Consider the following 24,496-nt stretch of genomic DNA (forward strand, 5'->3'; position numbering starts at 1 on the left):
ATTTTCTCTTCTACATCTGAGATTCTATTTTCTGTATGATCCAGTCTGCTTTTAATACTTTCAAGGGAGATTTTGACTTCCTGTATTATAGACTTCATCTCTAACAGTTCCATTTGACTCTTTTGTAAAGCATGTAATTCCTCTTTTAGATCTTGCAAGAATTTCCTCACCTCCTGGAACTCGTCAATTTCTTTCTCCTTTCTCTTTAGCAGTTCATTGTCTCTCTTCTCTTCCATCTCTGTTAGCTTTGCCACTATGAATGTTCTAAATTCTTTATCAGATATTTCCATGATTTGTATTGAACTGCTTGTGGATGAAGAGGAGTTATTCTTTTCCCTTGGAGGAGAGGTATTTTCTTGCTTCCTCATATTTCTTGTGGTCCTGCGGTGATTTCTTTTCATCTGATGGATGTGTTTCTTTCAAATTCTTGAAGTTCAATCTGAGTGTTCAGGAGCAAGCAGAAAGAGGTGATCTGCAATCTCTGATTTCTGGTGCAGCAGATTCAGTAGATATTGAGGAGTATGTTAACCCTAATAGTATTTGGATGTTTAGCTGCAGTGCCCTTAGGTCCATCATGCTAGCTTTGTTTGCTGGAGGCTGAATCATCAGGAGAAAATCTTCATTTTTCCTGTCCCCCTGAAATGACTAGTTTGCAGGAACCATGAGGAATCCTCTTCTGAAGGAAGGCCTCAACCTGATATGAGATTTAATTATGTATGGAAATCAGATGCTTACTTAAGAGCAGAATCTTTTTCTTTTTACTTTTAGGGTGCACGCGCTCACCAGAGAGAGAAAGTGGGAGAGCACCCCGAGGGAGGATGGCCATGCCGCAATCCCATCTCCATTTCCTCTCGGGATTTTGGAGGACACACACATACGTGTCTGGCATGTTTTTCAAGCCACCAGATGAGGGATGCGAGCCACACAGTTGGCCATGTGGGATCCAGCTGCCTTCACTACTTGCTGGTCCCAGAATCTTTTTATTTTAGTAATACATTTTTGATGCTACTTTCCATATTTTTTTCACAAGTGCAAAAAAAGGCACAAGAAAAACATAATGAAAGACCTTATGTCCCCACAACTCAATTGAATAAACAAACATTTCCAATATCCTCAAAGACCGTTAGTCCTTTTCCTTTTTTTAATTTCCAGAAGGTGTATATGTGTATCGGAAACAGAAAAAGAGAGGCAGAGGGAGAGGAAGCACCCCTGGGGTAGTCACACCATGATCCTTTTTCGTCTTTTCCCCATCCCATTACGATTTGAACACAAGCACGTGTGTTGGAGTGTGCTCTTAGAGCCACTAGGGCCAGGTTTAAATGGGGTCAGCCGTGCTGGCTCAGGCTCCCTGTGCACATGGCTCGGAGCCCAGTGTGTGCCTGCTGTCCTCAGGACGATCTCGTTTCAAACCTGCCACCCTCCCACGCGGGTGGCCTTACAGAGACCCGAGCGTCATCCCTGCGGCACTGTGGCACTGCATGCTCCCAACTCCAGCCTGGCGTCACCAATCCAGGCTTAGGCCGGGTGTGTGCTAGTCCCTGGCATGTATATGTAATTGATTTATTTTAATTACATTTTTTAAAATGTTGAGGTCATTGTGGATTTACATTTAGTCATAAGGAATCACAGAGATTCCATTTCACATTCCCCAGTGGACACCCTGCTCACAGCTGCAGTGTTACACAGCCAGGGAAGCAGCACCACACAGCCAGGTACAGAGCTCCTGTCGCTGCCAGACTCCTCGGGTGCCCTATTAGAACCATGCCCCACTTCCCTCCGGTTCTTGACACCTTGAATGCCTCATCTCCTAAGACCTTGGTAACTGCTCATTTGTTTTCCATTTTATGATTTTGTTATTTCAGAAATGTTACATAGGGGCCAGCAGGTGGAGTGGTGGTTAAGGGCGCTGGACTACCATATGGCTGATGGTGGTTTGAGTCCTGGACCTGGAGGCTTGCTTTCTCACTTTCCCTTTCCCTCTCTCACGCTGTCTCTCCCTGGTCAAAATAAAATAATAGATAAAGTTAAATAAAGTAATTCTTAACAAATGTTATATAAATAGAGAGATACTGCATGCAACCTTTCGGGATAGGCTCTTGCACTCAGCGTATTACCTGAAGATGCATCCAGACAGCCTACGTGTCAGTAGTTCCTCGTTTTCCTTGTGGAGCGGCAACCATGGCATGACCCAGCGGACTGATTAACCATTTGTGTAGAGGGGTAGACATCTAGGTCGCTACCATTTTCAGGCTGTCATCAGGAAAGCTGCTACAAACACGCGTAGGATTTTGAGTAAATCTAGATCTTCATTTCTCTGGAATAAATAGCCTAGAGTGCAAATGCTGGATTGTATGATAGCTGCAAATTTACAATTTCAAGACTTTTCCAGAATAGTGGGACCATTTCATATCCCTACAGAAATGTACGAGTGATTGTTTCTTTGTGTCCTCGACAGCAATTTGTGTTGTCACTGTCTTTTTAGTTTACATCTTCATAGCTGTATAGCTGTATAGCTCTGTCTCCTAGTGATTGTAACTTGTATTTTCCTAATCACTATTGATGTGGAGAAGCTTTTCACATGCTGATCTATCCTTCTGCACATCCTCTTCAGTACCCTATCATGTCTTTTTCCCATTTTCTATTTGAACTGATTTTTTTTTTCTGTTGAATTTTTAGGGGTCTTTACATGTATTGGTTACTAATCCTTTGTTGCATATGTAGCTCATCAATCCTGTCTTTCTGTCTATAACTTGTCTTTTTAAACTCTCAGCATAGTTTTTTATAGCACAGAATTTTAAACTTTGAACTACAGTTTATCGGTTTTTTGATGGATTGTATTTTTTAAGAGTTGTTTTATTTAGTTTTTATTTATTTACTTATTTTAATTTATCAGAGAAGAAGAGAGAGAGAAGGAAAGTGAGAAAGCAAGTCACCAGATCTGGGACTCGAACTGTGGTCGGCCATGTGGGTGTCCAGTGCCCTTAAACTTGACACCACCTGCCGGGTCCGGATTGTATTTTTTTTTTTTTTTTAAGAACAGTAAAAAAATTTTGTCTTGCCTTAGTTTCCAAATAATTTCTCCTATGTCATTTTTTCCCCTAAAAGTTTTATATTTTATATTTAAATTTATTGTCCACTTTGAGTTAATTAATTTTGTATAAAGTACGAGACTTAAGTAAAGGTTTTTGTTTTTGTTTGTGGTTGTGCAATTCCTCCAGCACTGCTTGTTGTCAAGCTTCCATTGCATGGCTTTCGCATCTTTGTCAAAATCACCTGGTTATTTGTGTGGGTCTGTGACATGTCTCATTGACATGCGTGTCTATGTCTACCCTTCCTCAATTCCTGCTTTTGATCAGTACAGCGATATAGTCAGTCTGAAAATTGAGTAGGCTGATTCTTCTCCCCTTATTTATTTATTTTTGTCAAAATTGTTTAGCTATTCATGTTCCTCTGCATTTTTATATAAATTTTAGAATAATCTTATATTTTGAACAAAAATCCTGCTGGGATTTCAATGGGAATTATATTAAACTTGTGTATCAATTAGTGAAATAAAAATGACATTGTATGCTGAGTCTTCTAACCCATGAATAGATGTCTATTCATTTTTAAAAGATCTCTCTTATTTCTACAACAATATTTTGTGGTTTTCAGCATAGAAGTCCTGTATGTGTTTTGTTAGATTTACATCTAGAAATTGTAAAAGGTTATGTGTTTTTTTTTTGTGTGTGTGTGTGTGTGTTTCTTTGTTTGGTTTTTAGTTCAGCCATAGACGTGTCTCTTGGAAACAAAGAGAGAAAGAGATAGAGAGAAATCACCCCTCAAGGGTGAAGGCCATGGCACAGTTCCTTGTCCATTCTCCCCTCGGGATTTTGGGCAGCACGGATGCATACACATATGCTCTGAATGTTTTTGAGGCCAGTGGATCCATGACCTGAACCAGGCAGTTGGCCACGTGGAATCCAGCCACCTTAACCATCATGCCGCCTGCTGGCCCATGTAGAAGATAACCTTCGTTGAAGTTTCTGTGTTCATATACTCGCTGCGTACATACAGCTTTTTAATTTGTTTTGCTTGTTTTGACATTATCTTGTACACTGTGATCTTGCTGATCTCACTTTAGACTATTTTAAGATTTCTTAGGACTTCCTACACAGACAATGGCGTCCTCTCCAAACAAGGTCTGCTTCGGTTCCTCTTCTCTGTGTGCCTGCTAAGCCCTTTACTTGCCATATTATGCCGAAGTGAATATCCAGCACCGTGCTGAGAGTGGAGACAGTAGACATCCTTACTTGGCCCATTTCTGAGGGAAGCCCTTACTTTTTGTTTACTGTATGTTTTGTATGTGCTCTTTTTTTGTTTGTTTGTTTGTTTTTGGAGAGGTTTTTGCTATAGGGCGCGTGCACTCACCAGACAGACAGAGAGAGACAGAGAGACAGAAAGCGAGAAATCACCCCCCAGGGGGGATGGCCACGCCGCAATCCCTTCTCCTCCATTCTCCTCTCGGGATCTTGGGCACGCACGCACACACCCCCAGCTTGTTTTAAGCCATTGGGTCTGGGACTCGAACTGTGGTCGACTACACTACATGGGAGTCCAGCGACATAGCCATTACACTAACTGCTGGTCCCTGTGCTCTTTTTCTTTTTCCCCAAATTCTCCTCTATTTCTGAGAGGTTTTGAAAATCGTATGTGAGCATTGAATACAGGCTCTTTTCCATTCATTGATCGATATTACTATGTGACTTTTCTTCTTCAGCTGTACACATGGCAGATTATAGGATCGATTTTCAAATATTGAGCCAGTCTTGCTTCCTGGGAATAGACCTTACTTAGTGTGAAGTATAAACCCTTTTATATCAATAAATTCTACTTTCCAATACTTCGTGATGATTTTCGTGTATGTGTTTACGAGAGGTATTGGTTGATAGCATTTGTTTTTTTTTTTTCTTTTTGGTACAGAATTGATCTCATTTTCATATTAGCCTTAGCCTCCTAAAAAAAGTCAAGAAATATTCCCTCTTCTTATTTTATAAAAGACCTTGTATACAACTGATGTTTTCAAAAAATATTAGGTAGAATTCCCTAGTAAAGTGATTTTAATTTTGTCCTAGATATTTCTTTTTTGAGGCGTTTTAAAGATTAGGAGTTCAATTTCTTTAATAGTTATAAAGTTACTTATTTCGTTTTAGGAAAGTCGTGATAGTTCGTGTTTTAAGAAACTAAGACTTTCAGGGGGAGCAGACGGTGACACAGCAATAAACCTTGACGCTGGCGAGGCTGGTCCACAGGGGTCTGGGGACCTCCCTGAGTGTGGGGGTGCGTGCGTGCCTGTGATCAGACTTGCCGAAGCTGAGGGTGGCCTGTGGCGTCAGGATCCTAGAAGGGGTGCTGTCTCTGCCTGTCTGCCTTTCTCTTAGTTTCCTGCTTATGGAAAACATGAATGAATATTCTTAAACGATGTTTGTTTTTACTTAAAAACTGATTCTCTTTGTCTTGGCCAGAAATACCCTTTTGAGGTTGCTGTACAGTCTTACTTCAGCTGTGAAAGGCCGAGGAAAAGCAATGAGCGTCCTTACGCGCACTTCCGCTGAAGGGTAAGGACGGCACCAGCCGGCTCCTGAGCGCCTCTCCCTGTGTCCCGGCGCTTCTCCTGTCATCATTGCCCACCTAGGTTTGATGAGGACTGGTCCCCACATTTCCACATACTGGAGGTTTTTTAAAAACCAATGTAGTAAACCAATACTTCATCTGGGCTGATGCTGTTTGACTTGGCTGACACGGTGTGATTCGGGTTGTTTCGGCAGGCCTCCCGGAGTTGGCCTGCCTGCCGTAGGGTGTCAGCGTGTAGGCCGGAAAGGACGCCAGCCTCTCCTGCCAGGCTCTGGGACAACTGCGGCCGCGATTCCCTGGAATAAGGTAAGCGCTCACCCAGAAGCGCAGCCCCGCCTGGAGCGCGGGCAGATGTACCGACCCGCTGAAACAGAGGAGCAGGAACGATGCGCACTGCTCGCACTGACTGACTGCCACATGATTTTTGCGAGCCAGTAATATTTTTTTGTGCTGCAGCAGGTTTGTTTTCTGCTTTTTTTTTTTTTTTTTTAAAGTGACTGCATCTGATTTTTGGCTCAAGGATTTGATAAAGTTTATCCTTTCTCATTTGCTTGATTGGAAAAACGTTGTAAGCATAACTAAATTCCTTTAAGAAAAAATAGCTTTTGTTGGGGGCCAGCAGGTGGCATGGTGGTTAAGGGTACTGGGCTACCACATCACTGACTGAGGTTCGAGTTCAAGCCCTGGCAGCTTGCTTTCTCTCTCTCTCTCTCTCTCTCTGTTCCTCTCTGGTCAAATAAAAATAAAAATAAAAATAGCTTTTGTCATATACAAATGAAGAGTTTTAGCCATGGGAAAGAGACATTTTGAATTAGTAACTGAAACATGGGCTCAAAGTAGGTCATTAGCTGAAACAAGAAAGGAATGAAGAGCTTGGTTTTGAAAGGACACGGAAGAAAAGAACGTCCAAAGGCTCGAAACTTGAGCGGCTTGAAAGAAATAATAGTTCTTTATTTATATATCTTACTTCCTCTGGTTCTGTGAGCCGTATTCTTTCAATGCAATTGCTTCTTTTAAGGTTTTTTCTTTTCTTTTTTTTTTAAATAAAAATAAAATGAACCAACTCAGATTCTACTGTCCTTTTAAATCAGCCACTTGGGGCCTAGAGGTGGTGCAGGGCAATGCCCCCGGGTGGCCCATCCCAGCGTGTCCCTCCGTGTGCCGAGGGTGCGCACACGTGCCTGTGGTCTTGGCTGGCTGAGGCTGGGTGCGGGTCACGATGTGAGGACCGTGCCTGGCACTCTGCCTCTCTTTCATGGAAGAAATAAATAAATAGACTTTTTTTAAAAAAATGAACAAATCTACACACACTTGAATGGAAAATTTTATGGAAAATTTTGAGAAAATACAAAAGTTTTGAAAGAATACAAAGCTCTTTCCAAAACCTCTTGTCTGATTTTTGTCGTCACCGTGGAGTAACAGCAATGAGTCTTGGCGCCCGTGTCTTCCCGAGTGCCATGGCTGCGTGTCACAGGCAGCTCTGAGAGAGCCAGCCTGGCCCCCCGAGAGGCCCAGGCCCTCTCACAGTCTGAATGGTACTTAGAACCCCTGGCTTGTTTGTTTTTAGGTTTTTGCCAGAGAGAGAGACAGAGAGAGAGAAAGTGAGACATCACCCCCTAGCGGGTTGGCCATGCAGAAATCCCTTCTTCCCCACTTTCTTGGAATTTTAGGCAAGCATGTATATGTGCCCAGCATGATTTTCAAGCTACCAAATCCAAACTCTGGTCGTCATGTGGGAACATAGCATCTTAACCACCACACCACCTGCTGGCCCTGAACCCCTTTTTAATTTAGTATTAAATACTCAAAGATTTTTCTGCTAAATAGGAATTTAAAAAATACATATTTTGGTCAATATCTAAAGGCTCACTTGACATTCTAAATGCTTCCTAGCATCATCATATCAGTAAACTCGGCCGACTTTCTGAGAGGCAGCCTCAGGTGGCAGACTGACGGAAGGCTGGCTATGTACCCGCGTTTCCACCCGTGGCTCATCTCACCCTCGTACCAACCTTCTCCCGTGCACAAGTGTGGAAAGGCATGACTTGGCATACCTTCCTTAGGAGCAGCAGAGCTGACCGAAGAGAAGCCCATCAGAAATGTACTGGAAAGCTCTCTGATGACTCAAACACTAAGCAAATATTACAGAGCTGTAACCTCAGGCTGGGGTTTCTGGCGGTAACTGAGGAGAAGGGAGGGGAAGGAAAATCTTCGGGAAGATGGGGCAGCGGGGCCGTTCTGCAGGAAAGACCCTCTGGCCTGCTGCCTGTGTACTGGCCGCTCAAGCACAACCCCAGTCCGGTGTTTTCAGATCTGCCCTCCCGCCCGGAGGTCCTTGCTGCATCCTCCCTCCCCTCCCTGAGTCACCACCCACAGCACCTGGGACTGGTTTTCTAGCACTGATCAAAGACAGTGCAGGGAGCCAAGGGGCCTGTGAGCTGTCCCAGTGCAGGGGAGGCCAGTGAGCTGTCCGAGTGGAGGGAACTAGGAGGCCTGTGAGCTGTCTGAGTGCAGGGAAAGGGGAGGCCAGTGAGCTGTCTGAGTGGAGGGAACCAGGAGACCTGTGAGCTGTCTCAGTGCAGGGAGCCAGGAGGCCTGTGAGCTGTCCGAGTGGAGGGAACTAGGAGGCCTGTGAGCTGTCTCAGTGCAGGGAGCCAGGAGGCCTGTGAGCTGTCCGAGTGGAGGGAACCAGGAGACCTGTGAGCTGTCCCTTTCACTCTGAGACTTCTGCTTACATTCCGGCCTGTTAGTCATCACAGGGGACCCCCAGGAGTCTTTTAGGGTCGGGCAGAAGCAGCTCTGCTCTGAGTCCAGTCCTGCTGCAAGCTCATAAGGCCAATTTCTTTTACTGTCTAAAACAAACTCCCCAATTACAAAAAGATACACCAATTTGTACTACTAGTAAATGGGTGGATTTTCGTAATAGTTCGGGGCAGGTGGTGGTGCAGAGGTGACACAACTGGGTGCCCGGGGTGGCAGGGTCTTGGTTTGGGTCCTGAGACAGCGGCGTACTGGGGCTTCTGCATCTGTTCAGGCTGGCTGGGCCCGGGGCGGTGGCCATGCAGTGTGGAGACCTGGTTGGGGGACCTATTTGTCTCTTTCTTCCTTAATATGTAGGTGAATAAATTTAGAAGAAATAATAATTCATGTGACATGTAGTCGTTTATCTTCTTAAAGGAGAATTTTAACTTGGAAACTCAGACACCCTAGCTGTACAAGCGGTGGAAAGAGGGGGGGGAGCAGAAAAGTGGGAACACCTCGATGTTCTCAAGTGGTGCATTTTTATTTTTCTTCTTGTTGATTTTTTTCTGTTGTCAGAATTCCATTTGGGAAGCAAGCAGTGTACGAGTAAATTATATCTATCCATCCATCAGAGTAAGCCTCTTAAAATAATCATAATAAAGAACGCACGAGCGAACTCTAGCATGCGGATATACTCAGAGGGAGGGAACCAAAGGTTTCCCAGGAGCTTCCTTCCGCCTTCTCCCCACGGGGTTTGTCGAACACCTCTCCTAGGGCCTGACTCACGCACGCAGCCTGTTGACGTTTGTGGAGTAGCGACTTTACTTCTCGAGGAACCACGCTCCCCCAGTGACAGCTCTGTCGCACTGCCCAGGCAGGTGTGCAGATTACGGAGAGCGGTAAGTTCCGCATGGACGGAGGCACGCTGACCATCTATGACGCGGGCCATGCGGACCAAGGACAATACGACTGCGTGGCTCGGAACCCCTTCGGCCTGGTGGTGGCCACCGCATTCCTCACCGTCACCGGTAGGTATCTGTACGGCCCTTCGCCATAGCCAAACCCGTGTCTTCACGCAGCTTCTGTCTGACTCTTCAGTTGCCCTCACTGCGCATGGCTTTTTATCCACTCTTTCTAGTCAAATATGCCACTATTCCACAAAGCCATTTTATTTTCTTTTTAATCTAAGCTGTTAAATATAAGCCGTGTGAATGGGAGCCGAGTGATGGTGCAGTGGTAGAATCTGAGACACAGTTGTTCCACGTGGGACCTTCTGGGTTTGCATCCAGAGACGGCCCAGCACACAGGGATGCCCCTGCCTAGTTCCAGCTGCCTGAAGCTGGGGTGGATTGCAGCCCCGGGATCCCAGCCAGTCTGCGTCTTTGTCTCTTCGTCTCTCCCTCTCCTTCTCACTCACTCATGGGAAAAATAAATAAGTAAACTAGAAAGTATATAGCCATAAACTATGTGGCTGGCATGAGACCAAGAGCAGCCATGCTGAAAGGGGCATTCGCAGCAAGGGCTTACTGTACCGCCCTGTTCCCCCAGTGAAAAGGTGACTGCGAGCTGAGCTCAGAGCCGGATACGCAGAGACCGAAGCAGAGCACGGAATGCAACTTCCCTTAGCTACTCTGGCCCGGTGTACTTAATCCTAGATTCCATATCAACCCATCGAACTTCCAAGTGAGTTCCGGCACTGTGAGAACAAATATCTCATCCGTGTTTGGAACCACTTATGATTGGTCACCAGGATTTGCATCGCTTTTCCTTTTATTTACTCATTTATTTATTTTTTTGACTTGACAGAGAGAGGGGGAAAGTGGGAAATTGGGGGGATGGTCACACTGCAATCCGTTCTTCATTCTCCTCTCAGGATTTTGGGCAGACACACACACACACACTCTCTGTGTTATTTTCTCTTTTTTTTTCCTTCCCGTGTGATTTTCAAGCTGCTGGGTCCGGGAGTCAAACTTCGGTAACCAGGAGGGAGCCCAGAGTCTTAACCAGCACTCTGCCTGCTGCCCATGCTCTTCCCGTTTTATTATCCATCTGCGATGGCAGTCACCGTAGCTATGACTCTGCTGTTTGAGGACATACGATGATTGCCTCACTCTCCTTTTCTAAAGAGGTATTTAATTGCATTCGTTATTATTTTAAAAAATTTGACCAGAGACAGAGAGAGAGAAAAGGAAAGTGAGAGAGCAAGCCACCGGGTCCAGGACTCAAACCGCAGTCGGCATGTGGAAATCCAGCACCTTTAACCACCACACCACCTGCCAGATGGCTGTCTTTAAAATTTGCTTGCCATAGTTTTATTTTATTTATTTATTTACTTATTTTTGTAAGAGAGAGTTTTGCTATAGACTCTGTACTTGCCAGAGAGACAGAGAGAAACAGAAAGTGAGAAATCACTCCCCCTACTCCAGGGGGCTGGCCATACCACAATCCCCTCTCCTCCATTCTCCTCTTGGGATTTTGGGCATGCTTGCACATGTACCCAAGGTGTTTTAGGCCGCCGGGTCTGGGACTCACACAGTGGTCAACTATGTCAGAGTCCAGCGATGTAACCATTTTGCCATTTGCTGGTCCCATCATAGATTTATTTATTTATTTATTTATTTATTTATTTATTTTGAGAGGTTTTCACTATAGGGCGCGTGCGCTCGCCAGACAGACAGAGAGAGACAGAGAGACAGAAAGTGAGAAATCACCCCCCAGAGGGGATGGCCACGCCGCAATCCCGTCTGCTCCATTCTCCTCTCGGGATCTTGGGCACACACGCACACGCGCCCGGCGTGAGTTTTAAGCCACTGGGTCCAGGATGAGAACCGCGGCTGACTACGTGGGAGTCCAGCGACATAGCCATTACGCCAACTGCTGGTCCCATCATAGTTTTAGTTTTTAAGATCCTTTTTCTTGTCGATTATTCAGTCCATTTTGGAAATGAGAGCCCACTTACAGGCAGACTTGTGTAGTGCGGAGTGCAGCTCGGCTGCCGTTGTGCAAAGGGAAGCAGGTGGGGAAGACTGCTGGTGTGCTCTCCACGTGGGCTCGCGGGCCACAGGAGAGCGGTCTGCACCTGGGAGCTGATCACACAGCTGCTGCTCTGCACACAGGATTAAAGGTTTTTGCAGGACTGACCACCAGGTGAAGTGGACGGGTTCACCTACAAGCATTTGGGGCTTCGATCGTCACTTGGTTTTCCTGGAAATGGGCAGATTTCATAAATACATCTTTGTGGATTCATCTTTTTTCCTTTTAGGTTTTCTAGGCCTTATGGATCTATGAAACAGATTGGATAAATACAGGCCTAATAAAAAATAGATGTACTTTATCAAATCATAGCCTTAAATATGTCTCTATTTTCTCATCATATCAACAGCTTCCTAATCTAATGTTCTAATTCTAATGCTATCTTCTGAGATGGAAACTTTTTTTTTTTTTTTTGAGGAGGTTTTTGTTATACAGTGTGTGTGCTCGCCAGAAAGAGAGAGACAGAGACAGAAAGCGAGAAATCACCCCCGCCCAGGGGGGATGGCCACGCTGCAGTCCTTTCTCCTCCATTCTCCTCTTGGGATCTTGGGCATGCACGCACACACGCTTGGTATGAGTTTAAGCCACCCGGGTCTGGGACTCAAACTGTGGTCAACTACATGGAAGTCCAGTGATGTAGCCATTACACCATCCACTGGTTCCCATGAGATAGAAACTTTTGAGCAGCCCATCAGTTTGGGTATTTTATATGAAATGTATATTTTCATTATTGGCATATCAATCTTCATGCATTTATTAAAGTGTATGATAAAGATGTATTTCCTATGGGATATTATTATTAAAATTATAGCAATGTAGTTTAGTAACCAGGAAGTATTTGTTCTAGTAGTCAGAAATTCTGTATCATACAGGATTTTTCAATGTTACAAAATCTTATACTCGCTTTGCAATTCTCTATGAGTTTATGCATCTCTTGATTTAAAATGTATGGTGGTTATTCTTCCTTTTATAAATTTATGGAGCTCTTTCAGCTCTTCAATTATTTATGAGACCTATGGAACAATACCCTTGAATGATCTGAGAAAAATGTTATTATAGAATTTAAGTTTACAATACTATCTTGCTTTTTTAAAGATTTATTTTATTTTGGGACCAGCAGTTAGCATAATGGCTATGTCGCTGGACTCCCACAGAGTCGACTGCAGTTCAAGTCCCGGACCCGGTGGCTTAAACTTACGCCAGGCGGGTGTGTATGCGTGCCCAAGATCCTGAGAGGAGAATGGAGGAGAAGGAATTGCAGCGTGGCCATCCTCCCTGAGGGGTGATTTCTCGCTTTCTGTCTCTGAGTCTCTCTCTCTGTATGGCGAGCGCACGTGCCCTATAGCAAAAACCTCTCCAAAAAAAAAAAAAGAATTATTTTATTTTAACTTTATTTATTACTGTTTTAATTTTATTTATTATTAATATTTTCCATTATTGGAAACCTATCCTATTTGACCAGAGAGAGACAGAGAAAGAGAGAAAGTGAGAAAGGAAACCACCAGACCCGGGACTTGAGTCATGATAGGCCATGTGGGAGTCCAGCAGTTTTAACCACCACGCAACCTGCCAGTCCCCCACAACCCTCTGTTTTAAAGATGCTGAAAGTCTTTACCATTAAACAAATAAACTAACAAATAGACATTCCCTGCTGTTGTCCGTCTTGTTCTGTGACACACAGAGAAACACTGTAAATATAGTGGGAAAAAAAAAACAAAAAAAAAACAAAAAAAACACTTTAGAATCTTCAACACAAGAATTTTGCTTGAATGACGAAAAGTTAGTCAACATTATACACACATCTTAAAAGTAAGACATTCAGAATAAAATGAATTAGTCATTCTAGTTACCAGATTTTAGAAATAAGTAGCGTTCATCACTATTCTGTTCTACTGTGTAGAAAACGGAAAACCAGGCCATTCTTCCTCTCTCTTAATAAATAATACACCACAACAGAAGTTATACTTAATGAAAACAGTTATAAAAAGTTATACTTGTCTCCTCCTCCCAGAACAGCCCTTCTTCAAGAGGCAGACAGCTCCATGGCTCCTGTGATCTAGCCATTTGGGGAGAAAGGAAGATGTCCCACTGATAACTGGGCCTCCAGCATCCAGAACTCGTGTGAACAGCCCTTCTTCAAGAGGCAGACAGCTCCATGGCTCCTGTGATCTAGCCATTTGGGGAGAAAGGAAGATGTCCCACTGATAACTGGGCCTCCAGCATCCAGAACTCGCGTGGTAGGACGATCCCTTTCAAGTCTCCTGTCTCTATCTGCCTTTGTCTCTCTCTACGTCTGTCTCTGTCCTCTCTCTCGCTCTCGCTCTCTCTTTTTTTTATTTTTTTACTTTTTAGAATTTTTTTAAGGAGAGGCATTTTACAGGGCCCTTTGGCCCCTCCTACCTAGCGCTTTATCTTGTTAATAATCCCCTCTCCTCCTCCCAGAACAGCCCTTCTTCAAGAGGCAGCCAGCTCCATGGCTCCTGTGATCTAGCCATTTGGGGAGAAAGGAAGATGTCCCACTGATAACTGGGCCTCCAGCATCCAGAACTCGCGTGGTAGGAAGATCCCTTTCAAGTCTCCTGTCTCTATCTGCCTTTGTCTCTCTCTACGTCTGTCTCTGTCCTCTCTCTCGCTCTCGCTCTCTCTTTTTTTTTATTTTTTTACTTTTTAGAATTTTTTTAAGGAGAGGCATTTTACAGGGCCCTTTGGCCCCTCCTACCTAGCGCTTTATCTTGTTAATAATCCCCTCTCCTCCTCCCAGAACAGCCCTTCTTCAAGAGGCAGCCAGCTCCATGGCTCCTGTGATCTAGCCATTTGGGGAGAAAGGAAGATGTCCCACTGATAACTGGGCCTCCAGCATCCAGAACTCGCGTGGTAGGAAGATCCCTTTCAAGTCTCCTGTCTCTATCTGCCTTTGTCTCTCTCTACGTCTGTCTCTGTCCTCTCTCTCGCTCTCGCTCTCTCTTTTTTTTATTTTTTTACTTTTTAGAATTTTTTTAAGGAGAGGCATTTTACAGGGCCCTTTGGCCCCTCCTACCTAGCGCTTTATCTTGTTAATAATCCCCTCTCCTCCTCCCAGAACAGCCCTTCTTCAAGAGGCAGCCAGCTCCATGGCTCCTGTGATCTAGCCATTTGGGGAGAAAGGAAGATGTCCCACTGATAACTGGGCCTCCAGCATCCAGAACTCGCGTGGTAGGAAGATCCCTTTCAAGTCTCCTGTCTCTATCTGCCTTTGTCTCTCTCTACGTCTGTCTCTGTCCTCTCTCTCGCTCTCGCTCTCTCTTTTTTTTATTTTTTTACTTTTTAGAATTTTTTTAAGGAGAGGCATTTTACAGGGCCCTTTGGCCCCTCCTACCTAGCGCTTTATCTTGTTAATAATCCCCTCTCCTCCTCCCAGAACAGCCCTTCTTCAAGAGGCAGCCAGCTCCATGGCTCCTGTGATCTAGCCATTTGGGGAGAAAGGAAGATGTCCCACTGATAACTGGGCCTCCAGCATCCAGAACTCGCGTGGTAGGAAGATCCCTTTCAAGTCTCCTGTCTCTATCTGCCTTTGTCTCTCTCTACGTCTGTCTCTGTCCTCTCTCTCGCTCTCGCTCTCTCTTTTTTTTATTTTTTTACTTTTTAGAATTTTTTTAAGGAGAGGCATTTTACAGGGCCCTTTGGCCCCTCCTACCTAGCGCTTTATCTTGTTAATAATCCCCTCTCCTCCTCCCAGAACAGCCCTTCTTCAAGAGGCAGCCAGCTCCATGGCTCCTGTGATCTAGCCATTTGGGGAGAAAGGAAGATGTCCCACTGATAACTGGGCCTCCAGCATCCAGAACTCGCGTGGTAGGAAGATCCCTTTCAAGTCTCCTGTCTCTATCTGCCTTTGTCTCTCTCTACGTCTGTCTCTGTCCTCTCTCTCGCTCTCGCTCTCTCTTTTTTTTATTTTTTTACTTTTTAGAATTTTTTTAAGGAGAGGCATTTTACAGGGCCCTTTGGCCCCTCCTACCTAGCGCTTTATCTTGTTAATAATCCCCTCTCCTCCTCCCAGAACAGCCCTTCTTCAAGAGGCAGCCAGCTCCATGGCTCCTGTGATCTAGCCATTTGGGGAGAAAGGAAGATGTCCCACTGATAACTGGGCCTCCAGCATCCAGAACTCGCGTGGTAGGAAGATCCCTACATGGGGTAAAAATCATATATATGAAAGTAGAAATGGAATATTATGGATGATAACATGCATTATTAAGCCACTATATAGTATATTCTAGATGGGAAACCACATTTAGAATGTTGTGATGATGCTCAGGGAATGAATGTAAATTAATAAAAAAAAAATTTTCGAAAAAAAAAGGCACTAGAAATACCTATTTGATGACTGCAGTTAAGCTATATAGCCCTAGTTAGGTGCTACTTTACAGTATGTTCATTCTAATCACTGAGGTTGTCAGTCTTGTGTTCATGGATATGCACATATCAGCTGTGCTTGCTATTGAAAATATTTAGATTTATTAAGATATTTAGTGAAACAATAAAATGGGGGAGGCATAGAAAGCAACAATAGATACCAGACACAGTGTGGGAGGAGGGTGGGAGATGGCAGAGGGTGAGATAGGGAATCAAGGATGGGAAAAAAGGCAAAATATACAGAAAACAAGAAATGGAAAATGATTTGTTGACAATAACACATATGTTGATGTGCTTGATTGAGCCAATATACAGTGTATTCTCAATGGAAAAATCTCATTTTGTATGCTATAATGATGTACAGTGAATGAATGTAAATAAAAAAAAAAATGTAGAAAAAAATGTATGAAAAAAAAGTTATACTTAATAAAAAACAACTTTTTTTAAACCCTGGGAACATTTCTATATCAATAATATCAGGAAAATATAATTTACATTTGTGTCTCACACTCAATAAATTTCATATTGTTAGAAAACATTAGAAACTAGAGAACTTTAATAGGGACCAGCAGATGGTGTAATGGTTACATTCCTGGATTCCCACATGGCTGAGCGCTATTTGAGTCCTGGATCTAGAGGCTTGAAACTCATGCCGGGCACATGTGCATGCGTGCCCAAACTCATGCTGGGCACTTGTGCATGCATGAGAGGAGAATGGAGGGGAAGGGACTGCAGTGTGGCTATCCTCCCTGGAGAGTGATTTCTCTCATTCTCTCTGTCTCTCTGGTGAGTGCGTGCACCCTATAGCAACGATCTCTCTAAAAAGAAAAAAAATAGATTTTTTTAAAAAAATTATTTTATTTAACTTTATTTGTTTATTTTAATTTGACCTGAGAGGAACAGAAAGAGAGAGAGAGAGAGAGAGAGAGAGAGAGAGAGAGAGAAAGGGAGAAAAGCAAGCCGCCAGGTCTGGGACTCAAATCACAGTCGGCCATGTGGGAGTCCAGTGCCCTTAACCATGACGCCACCTGCCAGCTCCAAGAATACATTTTAATAAAGGAAAGATAGATGAATGTAAAAGTTTTGTGTAAGTTTAAGATTTAAGACAAGGAGTTTGTGTGTGTGATTATCCAACCCAAACTGACAGAATAGGAGAAAATGTGATGTTATGAAGTAACATTTATGGATCACTTAGGACTCAGATCTTCTCATTCACCAGGTCATTATAATTAAACGGAAAATGTCCATAAGTTTTAGAAGGATTCTCCACTCCTGCTGTCCCTACGTAGCAGTTCTGGAAGGCACCAACTCCCTTCATGTAATAAGCAGGCAGAGAGGATGGCGCCTTCCCAGTGTCTGTTTTACACTGGGAAACGCAGCCACAGGAAGTCGTCCAGAAGAAGGGCCGTATGCGATGGCAACGGAGGAAAACCCAGATGCTACGCGTAAAATGTGCTTCCCATTGATCCATGTTTGCGTCGGGGCATTTACAACGAAAAAGGAAAGCGTTTTGGTGGCTATAAGTTGTAAAAGATGATCATTTCCCCCTATACTTAATAAATTTTTAAAATAATTTGAATAGATTTAAATAACCTGTGGGGACCAGCAATTAACCTAATGGCTATGTCGCTGGACTACCACGTAGTCGACCGCGGTTCGCGTCCCAGACCCGGTGACTTAAAACTCACGCCGGGCACGTGTGCGTGCGTGCCCAAGATCCCGAGAGGAGAATGGAGAAGGAATTGCGGTGTGGTCATCCCCCCTGGGGGGGATTTCTTGTTTTCTGTCTCTCTGTCTCTCTCTGTCTGTCTGGCGAGTGTGAAAACCTCTTCAAAAAATAAAAAATAAATAAAAAATAAATAACCTGTAAGGCGAATACAGCTTTATTGGGAACCTATCCTTTTGTTTATGTTAGCAAAATCTTTCTTCTTTTCCTTTCTTTTCCTTCCTTTCTCTCTCTCTTTGTTTTTCTTCCTTCCTTTCTTTCTTTTTCTTCTTTCTCTTTCTTCCTCTCTCTTTCTTTCTTCTGTCTCTTTCTTTTTCTCTTTTTTCTCTCTTCTTTTTTTAATTTATTGTAGATAACACAGCATCTGGATGCTACACATTTTGTTTTTGTTGTTTAATATTTCTTCCGAGATAGAGGGGAAGGAGATGCTCCCAACATGGTGTTTACACTGCACTCTTCCCCTGCCTTCAGCCAGCCGGGCACATGGGCACACACGCCTGGCCCGGCATGTTCAGGGTGTAATCCTGGGACCTTCCCATATAATCTGAACATTGCGGGGCGTGCATTACTGCTGAGGCTGGCCACATTTCACTTTAGACAGGACAGAAAAATAAATAAAATAAATGTTATTTAAGAGTCATGTATTTTAATCCCATATATATTGATACGGTGTTGAGTGTTATCAAGTGCAGACCCGTCTCCCACTTGTTCCGCCTAACTGAGGACGCAAGACATTAAAAGTCAACCTTAGAACTATGAGATAGTCAAAACCAAGCTAAACCAAGCCCTGGAGCAGGTTTTACTGATCTCAGTTACTTTGGAGTCCTTTCCTTACTCATCACTGGAATTAATTTCTCATTTCATAAAAAGGTGGCACTGGGAGCCGGCAGGTGGCATGGTGATTAAGTGTGCTGGACTCCCACATGACCGACCACAGTTCAAGTCCTGGACTTGGTGGCTTGCTTTCTCACTTTCTCTCTCTCTCTTTCTGTCCCTCTCTGGTCAAATTAAAATAAATAAATAAGTAAATTTAAATAAAATAATTCTTTTTTAAAAAAGGTGGAACTAGACCCTCTCTAGAGTCCCTCAAAAATGGGCAGTGGAGTTAGTGAGGAGGCCTGTGTGTGGGAGAGAATTCTTGCCACGGAGACATTTCACTACCAGGTAGACAAGGTGAAAAACGGGAAGATGACATGACAGCTGTGAAATGAGAAATCTGGAGCACAGCCGACGTGCGTGCCGTGGACTGCGTTACACAGAGGAGAATCTAAGCAAAGCTGGAATTCTGAGTGCAGGATCTAATTGCTGGCCATTCCACGTGGACTGCGCTTCCTCCAGGTCCACATGTGGAAAACCGGCCTTGCAGGTGTCTGAACTGAACTCCTGTCTCCCTCCCACTCCGGGTCCTCCCAGTCTCCCCTCCCTGTCCTCAGTGTGCACCCTCCTGATTCATCCCGAGGTCCTCACCAGGTCCCCTCCCAGCCTCGCTCCTCTCCTCCTTCTCTGCTTTACGCAGTTCTCTCGTCCACAGTTCATTTTCTCGTTATCTCAAATTTAGGCTTTTGCAATAATTTTCTAAATTTCTTCCTATCTATAATATTCTCTACCTACATCATCAACACAATAAACTATCAAATTAAACTGATTGAGGATTTAAGGTTACCTTAGTTGACTTTAAGTTAATGGGGTCTTTTCTACAAAGTTAATGAAATAACCTGTATTAAACTCATAGTAATATTGCAAAATTAATATCATAATTTTTAGTAATTATTATATGTATAATATAGGGTATTAATATTATAATTATGTTATATTATCAAATTAATAGTTAACATTTATTGGAAATTAACTCTATGTTCCAATTGATATTAATCAACTCACTTATTTAATTCTTGTGGGTTCTAGTTTAGTTGCTTTTCTTTTCTTTTCTTTTCTTTTTTGTTTTTGTTTTTGCTAGAAACCATGTGCACTTGTTGGAGACAGAGAGAAAGAGAGAGCAACTGAGGAGGCGCCCCCAGAGAGGAGGGCTACGCCACAATTCGTCTCCTCCACTCCTCCCTCGGGATGCTGGGCACGAGCACACGCTCTTCAAGCCATCGGGTCTGGGACTTGAACACAGTGTTGGCTTTGTGGGATCTAGCTGCCTTAACCATCTGGCCTCAGTTCTAGATTTTTATTTAAATTCTGAATAATTTATTACTCATCATTTTAGTCCAATATTTGTCAGTTTATAGACAAAACAGTTATTCATAAGACACTCAAATAATTGCATAGTAATGAATAAACTATGAGGTATCAAAAATGCTTAATTATATGTATTCAAACGTATGAAGTGAAATTGACTGTTTAAAACAATTATTTTAAGGTTTTTGCCACAAGGTAGGAACACTCACTGGAGAGAATCAGAGATAGTGAGACAGAGAGAAGGAAGGTGAGAAATCCCCCTCCAGGGCAATGGCCACACCACAATCCCCTCTCCTCCATTCTCCTCCTGGAATTTTGGGCATACATGCACATGTGCCCAGCATGATTTTCAAGCTGCCAGGTCCAGGACTAGAACTGCCATTGGCCATGCGGGAGTTTGGAGCTATAACCACTACGCTGCCTGCTGGCCCCAGTGATTGATTTTTTTTTTTAGATAAGATCTCACCATGTTACTATCTCCTTGCTTTATCCACCAGCTGAAACTAAGGTGCCTGCCACCACCCCTCGGTCTTTTTCAGACTGGGTATGGCTATGTTATCCAGGCCAGACTTGAGCTTGCCATCCTCCTGCCTCAATCTGGTCAGATTACTGGGATTACAGGCATGTGCCTGTCATCAGGAGGGACCATGAAGGAACCCGGTCCTTCTGACATTCCCAGCCTATAAAGCAAAGCGTCTCAGCAGTGCACAGCACTGTGGCTGGTCTCGAATAGTTTCCAATTGCTAATTTACTCTATTTGCTGGCTTACTCTGGCTATGTTATGAGTTTCGTTCACATATTAATTAAGAGACAGGTGACATTCCTGTTAGCCTGGGCAATTTTTTTCAAGGTTTTTGCCATAGGGTGCATGAACTCACCAGAGAGAGACAGAGACAGAGATATATAGAGAGGAAAAGTGAGAAACCAGCCCCCAGGGCAATGGGCATGCTGCAGTTCCTCCTTGTCCATTCTCGTTCTGGGATTTTGGGTACACACACACTCACACACACGCACACACACACACTACATACACACACACACACACACACATGGATCTGGTGTGACTTTCAAGTTGCCATGTCCAGGACTCAAATCGAGGCTGGTCATGTGGGAATCCAGCACCCCAACAACTGCATGGCCTGCTGGCCCCATGGGCAAACTTCAGTAGATATGCAGACATGTTTCTGTAAAGAACAGCATTGGGACCAACAGTTGGCGTGATGGCTATGTTGCTGGAGTCCCATGTAGTCGACCGTGGTTTGAGTCCTGGACCTGATGGCTTAAACTCATGCCAGGTGCATGTGCATGTGTGCCCAAGATCCTGAGAGGAGAATGGAGGAGAAGGGATTGTGGTGTGGCCATCGCCCCTGGGGTGTCTTTCTGGCGAGCGCACACGCCCCATAGAACACATCTGCCCAGCACATATCCGTGTCTGTAATACCTTCGCATGTTGAGCACACCTTCCATCACCACCACTGCATGCAGAAAGTCTGTAGTGGACACATACTTCCACCCTGAAATAAGACACACTCTCAGAATTTTAGCATTCAATTTACTATCAGTTCATAGCATTTCCAGATTTTTGGGTATTGTAGTGTTTGGATATTTTAAAAAATTGTGAAGAAAACAACATAAAAATTGTAAACTACATACCCAAATCCTAAAGGGAATAGATGGTGCTTTTATTTTTTCCAGTCTCAGAATAAACACGGGCACTCAGCAAGGTGGTGCCCCCGCTTACCTGTTTAGTGAAGTGCAGTAAGAGTGAGGCACCTCCGTGCCGTTCAGGAAAGCGATTTCACGAAGGCGGTCATTACCACCAGGCCGCCCATCGTGGAAGGGCCTCTGGCTTCCTGGGGCAACCCTCACCAGTGTCAGAGCAAATGTCATTCATTTTAGTGGGAGACTGAATGTGGTAAGGCCTAGTTATGGCATTATAGTCACATTACCTGAAGGTTTTCTTCTGGATTATAAAAAAAAAAAAATGGCACAAATTTTAAATTTGCCGTGGAGTGTGAGAGCTCACTAGAGAGAGACAGAGGCAGAGACAGAAAGGGAGAAAGCACCCCCAGGGGAAAGGGCCATGGCAAAATCCCTTCTCCATTCTTCTGTAGAGATGTTGGGCTCATGCAAGTGCCTGCTGTGTTTTCCAGGCCCTGGGATCTGGAACCAACTGCAAAACTGACTATGTGTGATCCAACCATCTTAACCACCGCACCGCCTGCTGGCCCTGAGGTGACTTTTGAGCCAGATACTAACAATACTGATTGATTCTAATGTGCCCCCCAAGGCAAATTTGCTTTGCATCACACGGTATTATTCTGAAGAAATTTACGAGAGGACTTTTGCAATTTGTATTTAAGCAATTAAAACAAAGTAAAATTAAGAAAAAAAGGTTTGCTTTATTTTACATAACTTATATAAACTTAAATAATTAAAATAACTGAGAAATGTTACCAAGAATGTTTTTGAGTGATAGCATTACAAATTTATAATGTACTTTGTGTTTCGTCTTGTTTCAAGGTTTATTTATTCATTTATTTTGTTTAGCTGTAGGGTTATGTACTTGCTGGAGAGAGAGACAGAGAGAAACAGAAAAAAGGAAAGCGAGAATCACCCCCCCCCAGGGGACACGGCCATGCCATGTACCTTCTCCTCCAAGCTCCTCTTGGGACTTTGTGGGAACCTGGTGTGATTTTCAAGCTGCCGAGTCCAGGACTTAAACTGCAGTCACGTATCTATAATGGACCTTTAAGAATCCATGAACAGGGCTCAGCTGGTGGTGTGGTGGTTTAGGCGCTGGTCTCCCACAGGGCTGATTGCAGTTTTGAGCTCTGGACCTGACAGCTGGAAATTCATACCGGGTGCATGTGCGTGTGTGCCCCAAATCCCAAGAAGATAATGAAGGAGAAGGGAGTGTGGCATGTCCATCCCCCCAGGAGGGGGATTTCTCACTTTCCGTCTCTCTGGCAAGTATACACACCTCATGGAAAAAACATAGAAAAAAAATGAAAAAGGCTCTGTGAACATCTTTTATGTGCTTTCTACTTGTGTCCTTTAGAATTTCATTACTTCAAAGACTTATTATGGCTCCTTTTTTGTTACTTCTGTCCCCTTTTCACTCTCTATATTAGTCAGTTTCTTCATAACAGAGATGAATAGCAAATTGAGTTGAAGGAAAAATAGGACAAAATGGTGTCATTGACGATCATGTGAGCACACAGATCACCTATTAAACCACAGTAATCATTTGGGGTGGACCATGGTTTCAGAAGGACTCCGCGTGCCTCTCCTGTCCGACACTTAACACGTGACAGCCGCATCCGCCCTGAGCTCCAGGCTCCCCATCATGGCTTCACTTTTGAGTGACTCTAGAGATGAACACAACGCTGTAAAATCCCTTAGGCCAGTGCACTTTACACGACTGTAACAAGATGATTTCATAAATATAATAAAAGCGAACTTGTCAATCAAATACCCAAGAAGATAATGAAGGAGAAGGGAGTGTGGCATGTCCATCCCCCCAGGAGGGGGATTTCTCACTTTCCGTCTCTCTGGCAAGTATACACACCTCATGGAAAAAACATAGAAAAAAAATGAAAAAGGCTCTGTGAACATCTTTTATGTGCTTTCTACTTGTGTCCTTTAGAATTTCATTACTTCAAAGACTTATTATGGCTCCTTTTTTGTTACTTCTGTCCCCTTTTCACTCTCTATATTAGTCAGTTTCTTCATAACAGAGATGAATAGCAAATTGAGTTGAAGGAAAAATAGGACAAAATGGTGTCATTGACGATCATGTGAGCACACAGATCACCTATTAAACCACAGTAATCATTTGGGGTGGACCATGGTTTCAGAAGGACTCCGCGTGCCTCTCCTGTCCGACACTTAACACGTGACAGCCGCATCCGCCCTGAGCTCCAGGCTCCCCATCATGGCTTCACTTTTGAGTGACTCTAGAGATGAACACAACGCTGTAAAATCCCTTAGGCCAGTGCACTTTACACGACTGTAACAAGATGATTTCATAAATATAATAAAAGCGAACTTGTCAATCAAATACAATTCCTGTTAGCATGCTAAGTGATGCCCTTTCTGAAATTTATACACCCCTTCCCAGCTCGGTCTGCCACAGCGAGTTCCGGCCCCTGAGGGCACTGTGCTGTGTGGGACCTGGATCCTAGCGCACGGGGTTGGCGTCCTTACCTGTGTGGACCTGTGAGGGCGCATCGTGCTCCGGGGTCGGGGACCAAGGACATGCTTGTCATGGACTTCATGAAGCGCATGATTAATGCCATTGTCTACACAGCAGGTCCAAAAATGAAGGCGTAAAAGGGAAATAACAGAAAAGGTCACGCCTGATTAAATCATCAAGACAGCCTACGTGCCAGTACAGGTCGACTTGATCAATCTTGGTGACTTTATTACTAAGTAGCAAATTAAGTAATCTCCTTTGTTCTGATTCCCTGGTTTGTTTTTTTTTTTGAGAGGTTTTTGCTATAGGATGCGTGCACTTGCCAGACAGACAGAGAGAGACAGAGAGACAGAAAGCGAGAAATCACCCCCCAGGGGGGCTGGTCATGCCGCAATCCCTTCTCCTCCATTCTCCTCTCGGGATCTTGGGCACGCACGCACACGCACCTGATGTGAGTTTAAGCCACTGGGTCCGGGACTTGAACCTCGGTCAACTACATGGAAGTCCAGCGACATAGCCATTACGCTAACCGCTGGTCCCTGTACTGATTCTTTTTGAACACATAACAACTCGATTCATGAAGCTAGACTGGTAAAATTCAGGTTTTTCATAAT

General features: G+C 43.9%; 1 protein-coding gene across 1 annotated transcript in view; it reads left to right on the plus strand.

Annotated features, from left to right (window-relative positions):
• Nucleotides 1-24,496, plus strand: part of PXDNL (peroxidasin like) — a 525,965-nt gene that overhangs the window by 388,754 nt on the left and 112,715 nt on the right. Inside the window, 3 exon segments of the mRNA XM_006140357.1 lie at nucleotides 5,808-5,900; nucleotides 5,903-5,919; nucleotides 9,230-9,383. Of these exon segments, the coding sequence (XP_006140419.1) occupies nucleotides 5,808-5,900; nucleotides 5,903-5,919; nucleotides 9,230-9,383 (264 nt within the window).

The sequence above is a fragment of the Tupaia chinensis genome, unplaced genomic scaffold (assembly GCF_000334495.1).
Source record: "Tupaia chinensis unplaced genomic scaffold, TupChi_1.0 Scaffold000031_1, whole genome shotgun sequence".
Taxonomy (NCBI): domain Eukaryota; kingdom Metazoa; phylum Chordata; class Mammalia; order Scandentia; family Tupaiidae; genus Tupaia; species Tupaia belangeri.